The 8,732-nt window shown below is 35.9% G+C and overlaps 1 protein-coding gene across 3 annotated transcripts; it reads left to right on the top strand.

The window, feature by feature from the left end:
• On the top strand, positions 1 to 5,590 carry LOC311292135 (prolyl 4-hydroxylase subunit alpha-1-like). Of its 3 annotated transcripts, none has more exons than XM_084411670.1 (13): positions 1 to 171; positions 520 to 610; positions 798 to 1,069; positions 1,159 to 1,380; positions 1,496 to 1,626; positions 1,728 to 1,904; positions 2,421 to 2,476; positions 2,695 to 2,788; positions 3,639 to 3,689; positions 4,014 to 4,052; positions 4,180 to 4,248; positions 4,350 to 4,446; positions 4,849 to 5,590. In XM_084411670.1, exons 1-13 carry the CDS (start codon positions 87 to 89, stop codon positions 4,917 to 4,919), a joined length of 1,455 nt encoding a protein of 484 aa, XP_084267796.1. In that variant the 5' UTR covers positions 1 to 86; the 3' UTR covers positions 4,920 to 5,590. The 3 variants fall into 3 exon arrangements, 2 of the variants coding, with proteins under 2 accessions (XP_084267796.1, XP_084267797.1); XR_014627673.1 differs by having other exon boundaries at positions 39 to 171; positions 4,328 to 4,446; positions 4,849 to 5,383; XM_084411671.1 differs by having other exon boundaries at positions 39 to 171; positions 4,350 to 4,434; positions 4,849 to 5,383.
• Positions 5,591 to 8,732: the final 3,142 nt, after the last annotated feature.

The following is an 8,732-nucleotide window of genomic DNA, read 5'->3' as shown; positions in this document are numbered from 1 at the left end:
AGAGTTTAAGACAGAACTTGGTATTTAAGATCAATTTCACTGAAAGATACAGATAAGTTGCGTTTTGAGATATTGAAGGTCTGATAATGGCAGTAAAGGAGCTGACGGTGTTTATGGGTTGTTTTTGGATTTTCTGTGCTGATGCTAGGCATGAATTTTACTCATCAACAGGTTAATGTTTCAGTTCAATATCAATTCATTATATTGTTTTTTTATTCGTAATAATTTAATGTTGTAGGATTTTTGTCCATATTTTTCCAACTGTTTTTACACACAAGTTGATTTTATGTCTTTAGCTGTAAGAATTTTGATCAAAAGTGAACAATAGTATACCACGGTTGTTGTCGTAATTTCAACTCTGCACTCATGCTATACATTTATAGTTACTTTTTTAATTCCATTATTGACTAAACACTAACTGTCTCTTTGGTTTCTTGCCTAATAAACCTCTTTCATCATAACTCTAATGATGTAAAAATGAATTAATACATAAATCTAATCCCTTTTGACAATTGACAGATCAAATTGCACAACTATATGGGGAGACGAAAGACCTTCTGAAGCTCTTCAGTCAGTGTGTTGATGCTGAGAATGTAGAGACAATGAAGAGGTGAAAACCCTTTCATTATTCCCAATATACCATTAAACTACTAGATGAATGTTTTTTTTATTATTATTAAAAAGCATTAAATTTAGGAATGAATGTTTAACAATTATATATGATTTTAGATCAAGGATTATGTTAATACATACATCTTCTTACATTACAACTTTTGATGAACCCCTGTCTTCTCCAGTGTTCTTCCGAATCTTCTGCTTTTATACTCCAACTCTGAGACCCCAGAGGAAGCTGTGAGAGACCCTGTGGCAGCTTACAGACTCCTCAGACAAATGAGAAATGATTTAATCTATATTGAAAAACGCATTCAGCCGAATCTTACTCGGTGTGAAGAGTATCAGAATGAGTTGGACTCAAAGATCCCACAGCTGGAGGACTTGGATGGTGCAGCTTCAGGACTGATCAGACTGCAAGAGATCTACAAATTCCACCCAGAAGACATCACAAAGGGTAAACTGTCCTGCAGTTTTGCACCAATGCAGTTTCACTGAGAGTTTCACTTTCCAATCTGATTTATGATTTTATTTCACATTTCACAGAAACATCTCTAAATGCAGATGAGGCTTTCAATGTAGGGTTGGTCGCTTATGACGAGGACAAATTCCAGCATGCCTTTCTCTGGTTTCTTTATAGTCTGGACAGATTAACAGAAAACTCAACCACTACTGAGGAAGAGTTGCTGCGTTTCCTTAGTTACTCAGTCTATCATTTTGGCAGCCTGTCTGTGGCAATCTACTTCAGCCAACAGCTTCTAAATCTGGGTTAGGTCATGCTGTCCTTCATTTAATAACTTTTAATTTAATATTTTTATATTTGAGTTTGGCAGACAATTTTGCTAAATTGTTGTGATTCAAGTCATAAACCTCTTTGCCTCAGATCCAAGTAATGATGAAGCCAGAGTTCAGCTGAACAGACTCCTTCACTTACAGAGCAACCCTGACATATTTCCATTGAACACGGAGTCAAGTAACTATGAGGCACTGTGCAGAGGAGAGGTTGACGAGCGGGCAAGTGCTAAAATTTAAATCATTATTTGACATGAAATTACAAACAGTCATTGTGAAGCTTTGTGTGTTGATGGGAAGTTTATTATATTTAATCAAATCAGATCTCCAAGAGACAGAGGGCGCTGTCCTGTAGGTACAGCACAGGTGGAGGAAACCCCAGACTGATGTATGCACCAGTGAAAGAGGAAGTGGAGTGGGACGAGCCTCGCATCATCAGATATCATGACATTATATCAGACAGAGAGATGGAGATCCTGAAGAATATCTCCAGACCTCAAGTACACACACACACACACACACACACACACACACACACACACACACGTTGGGTTTCCATGACTTTCTATCGACAATATTTGTTTTTAATACTGCACAGGCTGTATATTCTATCCCCCTATTTTATTTTGTACAGTTAAGCTTAAAATGTTCTAATTTAAACCTTGGTTGTAGAGAATTGTGCTTCATGTGAGGTCCATATAGAAATGATTCATTGAGGTCTGTGTGGAAGAACTTGGCTGATCTATAGAAAGCCCAGATTTGAATCCCACTGAACACATTTGAGATAAATTGGAGCTCTAAGTGCCGGCATGCAGGCCTCATCATCCAAAATCAGAGCCAATGATTTTGAAACCAAATGCTCAGAAAGCAAACATAAGTGTGGTGTTTTGGTGTTCACATACTTTTAGCCATATATATATATATATATATATATATATATATATATATATATATATATATATATATATATATATATAATTTATACTTGACAGTTCATTCCTGTTTGTTGCCTACAGCTTTCTAGATCGGAAGTTTATCATTCTGGAATCACAAGACTACGTGTTTCTCAAAGGTTTAATTAATATTTATTAATCACCTCATTATAATGGTGTAGTTCACCCCAAAATTTAAATTCTCTCATAGTCCTACATGATGTTTGGTTAAAGTGTTTTTTTTTTGTATTTAACTTTTTTTTTTTTTTACATGAGAGTAAGCGGTTTAATTTTTTTGACATATTAAACTGTTTTAGTCACACACTTACTATGCAAAGAATAATCACTATATTTTCAGTGTTTTTCTAAGCGTTGACCCTGTGGAAGCTGGTGTCAGTCAGAGGATTGGAGACGTTACGGGACTCTCCATGGAAACAGCTGAACCACTGCTTGTACGTCACAGTAAGAAAGACGGCATATGATCATGCACAGGCATCTTATATTTTCTTTTCTGTCAGCTATGCCTTGCAGTTAGCATGAACATACTTTGCACTTAACTAAATAAGCAAGCAAATAAATATAGGGCTGGTTTCCCGGACAGAGATTAAGCCTAGTCCTGGACTAAAATGGCCTTTCAAACCATATTAACACAAATCTGCTTTCTCTGTTATGGTTTTAAATAGTCCTAGACTTGGTCTAGAAGACTAAAGCTGCTCCAGGATTTAATTGAGGCTTAAATTAAATTTACCAGGAGGAAGGTTTAACTTCTGATTAACGTTGTGTTTCAAAGACACATGGATTACTTGGACTATGTCAGTGAAGATATGTATATTTATATGTATATGTATATGTATGTGTGTGTGTGTGTGTGTATATACATTTTTGTGCATACAAAAATTTCACTGAATTATTACAGTTTAATGGCAAAAAAAAGTTGTGCATGTAAACTTCACTTCCCTGGCCTCAAGAGGCAGACCCTGGTTTAAAATCCTGCTTGGAGTGTGTAGAGCAGGAAACTTTTTTTTATTTTATTTTATGATTAATTACTGTAGATTAAGGCCTACTCCTGGCTTAATTTATGCACTGTCCGAAAAACAAACCCTAAACCCAGAGAAAGAAACCTCTTTGCGAGGTACATTGGTTTTCTAATGCCAAGGAGTGGCATACATTATAAGATTTGGGAGCTGAAAGTGTGTGTATATATAATTAATTTTTATATATACTCTTGAATTCTTAAGTGGAGATAAACATGCATTTTCCATGTGAAAATAGTAATTCATGAGTGATGCAATAATTTTCCAGGTTCAGAATTATGGGATTGGTGGAAGATATGAACCGCATGTTGATGCATTGGTAAGTTCACTGTACAGACATTACATCAATTTTGTAAACCAACCAACACAGAGTTTGGCATTGGTTCCCTCAGGAATTTCTAATGGGCTTTGGCAGTTTTGGATTTACAGTACGAGTAATAATTTAATTAATAATCTACTTGGAAAATAAATTAAAATGCCAGCACAAACCTCCTGTGTACAGTGTGAAAAGTAAATGCTGCTACTACTACTAATAAACCTTCACTCTAAGAGAGATTCACTTTGAGTCAACAGGCTTTTTACTGGATTACATGTTGATCAGTCAAATAATTACAAACTAACTAAAGAATATTTGACCTCACAGGAGGAGGAGAATGACAGGATTGCTACATTCCTAATTTATGTAAGTTGACAGTGTAAGTGCAGCTGTCAGAAAAACTATTTGCCTCAATGGCATTAAAGAGTATTTGTACTATAGCTATTAATATTACCTGTGTGTAACTATCCATATAAATGTTTTGTTGCTGTAGATGAGTGATGTGGAGATAGGGGGCGCCACTGTGTTCCCTAAAGTTGGAGTTTCAGTGCAGCCGAAAAAGGTAAACCCTCAATTCTGTTGTTATTTTTTTATATAAGGATAATTTAAATACTAATTCCATACAAGAATAATAATTTCAGCATCCTCTCTCTGCTCTTGCAGGGTTCAGCCGTGTTTTGGTACAGTCTCCACAGAAATGGTGAAGTGAATTGGAATACGGAGCACGCTGGATGCCCTGTGTTAATGGGTAACAAATGGGGTGCGTTTTTAAATAAATGGGTAGATAAATCTAAAATATAATTGGCTGATTTGTTGACATTATTTTTATTGTTGACTACAAATTTTGTTGTGTATCCTATCCTTTATATTATGTATAAATAAATGTAAATTAATATATCTAAAATTCATTTCAGATTCATAAGACATTCTATACTGTATGTAGCTTTATCAAAATACTAATTGTAAACTAAGTGTCTTATTCATGAGAGATTTTTATTGTCCTTTTTCTATTTTATGGTGTTCTTGAACCAAACATTCACACTCTATGGGGTGTTTTACATGTTTTTAGTCATGAAGAATTTGAAAAGGAAAGAGGACAATTGAAAGTTAAAGGTTAACGGTAACAATCATTAAGTTTCTTTTTCTTTTTCTTTTTCTCCAGTTGCTAACAAATGGATCCATGAGTTTGGACAGGAATTCAGGAGCCCCTGTTCTTTGTCAGAGTGGGAGTGAAAGACTCTACAGGGCCTGAAGTCAAATGATATTTGTATATATTTTAACATGACTACAGAGAAAGTTGTACTATATCTGTACGTGTTATTTATTATGTATCCGTAATTTAGGTAGGATCTGTAACAGATTTGTCATATCAACTTTTGCTGTTATTTGTAACTATTTCATTGTCACGTTTACTGCCTTAGATCACAGCTGAGTTTTTCATTGCTTGCCCTTCTTGTCCTGAGCCAATATCTCTGATCACAAAATTTAGCCCATGTGATCTCTCCACCCGCAGAGCCCAATAGCTCTAACATGCATTGCAGAAAGGTACTGTGCTTTTGTGTCTGTCAAAGCTCAGTATAAGTAAGGGTTTAGGGTTAGTTTTGCAATGCATCACAATGAATATTTGGATGAATAAAATGAATGTCTGTCTTGGTCAAATCTTTCATACGAATGAATAAACTTCAGAATGAACTTTTCTTTCATCTGTAACTTTTGTGTGTGACATATTTTAGGGTTGGGCTCTGATGTCAGATCAGTTATAACCTCTATAGATTTTATTTGATTTTTTTTTTTTGCCTTTTCCCTTTGTGAAATAGTGGCCTCAGTACAACTCTATCTGAAATTTCGGTTTCAATCACAAATCTCTTTAGTGATGCTGCATTTAAAAATTTTCAGTTTTAGCGTTTTGGCCTTAATTAATTTGCCAAAATTATTTTCAATAACTTGCCTTTTTTCCAATTTCAACATGCACTAAAAATAAACTAGCTGATTCAACTTAAATTAATTTGTAACCTTGTTGGGTATACTAAGAAACTTCAGTTGCACACATATTGGAGTTCCTTAAACCTAATATTTAGAGTATCAAATGTGAAGCTAACAAAGAGTTTAATCAACTTCATACTTCATTTAGCCTTAATACTTTCCTCGTGTCTGAATTACACATCCTTCCCTCACGAGTCAAAATGACCCGAAGTATTAAAATTACACTTCATTTTTTTGATCGCTTCAGATCGCTAACGGCAATTGGCTGACGCTGTTCACGTGAGCACCACGATCAATGCATGTAACCCAGAAGTTCTGTAATGTGATTACGTTTAATATTCAACAATATTATTGATCTGCCTGCATTGACACCATTATATGAGAACTTAACTGAGCTGGATGATAACATCACGGTTTTCTCCAGAACGGCTATAAATGAACTAAATTAATAACTTTTTTACAACAAAAATGAACCATCACTGAACTATACTTAAGCTGGACTGTGACGCTATTTTCTTCTGGGAACAAACTTTGTTGCATTATTTTCCTGTTATCTCTGTAAAGCTGCTTTGAAACAATCTGTATTGTGAAAAAATTAATCGCATGCATTAACACTGACAGCACCATCCTATAGAAATACGTAATTTATCTAAAATTTTATAGGAGACTGACACAGAAGAGAAGAAATTCTTCAATAAAGTAATTTGTTTTTAACAATGTCTTTACTACCTTTCTGGGCCTTGAAAGTGGTTGTTGCGATGCTGTCTATGGAGGGGTCAGAAAGCTCTTGGATTTCATCAAAAATATCTTCATTTGTGTTCCGAAGATGAACGAAGGTCTTACGGGTTTGGAATGACATGAGGGTGAGTAATTAATGACAGAAATTTAATTTTGGGGTGAACTATCCCTTTAAAGGAACACGCCACCGTTTTTTTAAATAGGGATTATTCACGTCTCTCCTACATTTAGATTGGGCAAACGCATTTGGGCGCAAAGATATCAGATATCTTGGGCGCAGAGATAGCGGATTTCAGGTGTTGCGTGATATCTCTGCGCCCAAGTAGCAGTGCTTCGCCTGTGCTTCACCCCAATACAGTCCCAAGTCAATATCTGCCAAGGAAATCGCCTAGACTTAATCGGCATTGCTATTTGTACTCGTTGTGAATATGCAGGCCACAAGAAGTAATTAGTTTTGTTTTGTTTTTTTTATCACTTTTACTCACGACATGCTATCCGGCCACAAAGGATTCCATTCATTATGCTAAGCTAAGCTAGCGGCGGCGCTGCCAGACTAAGACATGCACTGAGACAAAATGCGCTAGCCCACCTACAGTATCTAAATGTAGAGGAGACGGTGAATAACCCCTATTTAAAAAAACGGTGGCGTGTTCCTTTAAAGCAAATATTTTTTATATAAGCATTATTTAAATCGGATTATTTACCTAGGTATCACATCGCATTTTTCTTCAATATCGTGCAGCCCTAATGCCTAGGGGTGTAACGTTTCTTGGTAAAAAAAAAAAAACCATGGTTTGGCACACCGCGGTTAATCTTAAATCTAACGACGCATCTATTATACGGTTGTTGAAAATAATGTGTAAATTATGAAACAGACAGAGTTAGGCAAATTTATGTTTCAGTAAATGGATACACATTCTGGCTTCCCCTATCTGTGTTCAACAATAGGAGTGCCGTATGCTCCAAGTCTAATATGACCAGTCATTTACGCTTTCATCAACCAGGTGTTGATAGTGCAAGCGAGACCTGAACAGCACACGTTATCCGTTTAAACTAATCTCATTTAAGCCTTGCAAATTTAAACATTGAAGCGCAAGAAGACGTGAAGAAGAACTTGCACACATGCTCTTAGATTCATCCAAAGCACACACATGGAAAACATAACAAACAGTGTTCCAGCCAGTAACCGACAAGAATGATTTGGGGATGGGGGGTTAGTGCACGTGCACATGAAGGGTGTGAGGAGTGGAGGAGAGAGAAGCATGAAGAGGGAAGTTAGCTAAAGGAGAGATGTCCTAGACAACGACAAGGACGTTTACTAAGTAACCAGTCCAGAAAGACAATCCATGTGCACAGTATCAGTGCACTATCATGCACTATCACTCCGCAGAAGTAGCAGTGCTTCGCCTTCTGAGAATATAGTTCCCAGTGTGTATACGGTTAGAAGATGGCTGTGTCTCATGTGACCTTGTTATTTGTACACGCTGTGACTATACAATTCACAACATGTAAATAGGAAAATGTTGGCGTTATTTTGTCACAGTCACACGTCACAAGATCCGTTGCTCGTATGTGTGCAGTCTGGTACAAAACACTCAGGCATGACGGCGTAACGTTACGATTATAACGTAAGACTAGAACAAATGACAGACGTTAGCTTCAGTGAAGTTAGCTTCATTCATTGAGAGAAAAGGTATGACGTCACACGTGCGCCTTTTGGGTTTGTAGTCTCTGTAATTACGTATACGTCTTATACCTCAACAGTTTTACATCAAGCTGCGACTTTCTTGACTTTAAAATGTATCTTTTAAATTGACAAAAATCATATGTGTAATTCAGGGCACAATTCAGACGAGATCAAAATATTTGTTGTCTCGCGCCATTGACTACCATACAATATTTTTACGAAGTAAGGTCCCATGGTGGTCAACCGGAAGGGGAGGGACTTAGGCTCTCTATAAAGTTAATCAAACAAAAAAAATGAAATCATTCACTGCTCTGAATAGCTTTTGTAACTTTAATAATGATTCATCTTTATTTAATTATTAAATGTATTAAAATATTTAATAAGATTATATGCGATATAATTTTACATTTGATTACTTTATTCAATTTCTGTACCCAAAAAAACTAATGTTAAATACCAAAATAATCTAAAAAGCTCTGTTTGTTTCATTATGTTTGCTCTGTTGTAGATCTAGAAATGTCTAGATTTTTTTTTCCTTGAACATATTATAGCTACTGAAACCTTAAAACCTTGATAAATCTGAACCGTGAGTAATTTGAACTGGGTCCATTAGACCTCTGCTTATGCCCCTGTTTGTT

Source organism: Rutilus rutilus (assembly GCF_951802725.1).
Source record: "Rutilus rutilus genome assembly, chromosome: 6".
Classification (NCBI taxonomy): Eukaryota; Metazoa; Chordata; class Actinopteri; order Cypriniformes; family Leuciscidae; genus Rutilus; species Rutilus rutilus.
Note: the sequence above shows the minus strand (reverse complement) of the source record. Positions and strands in the feature narration are given on the sequence as shown.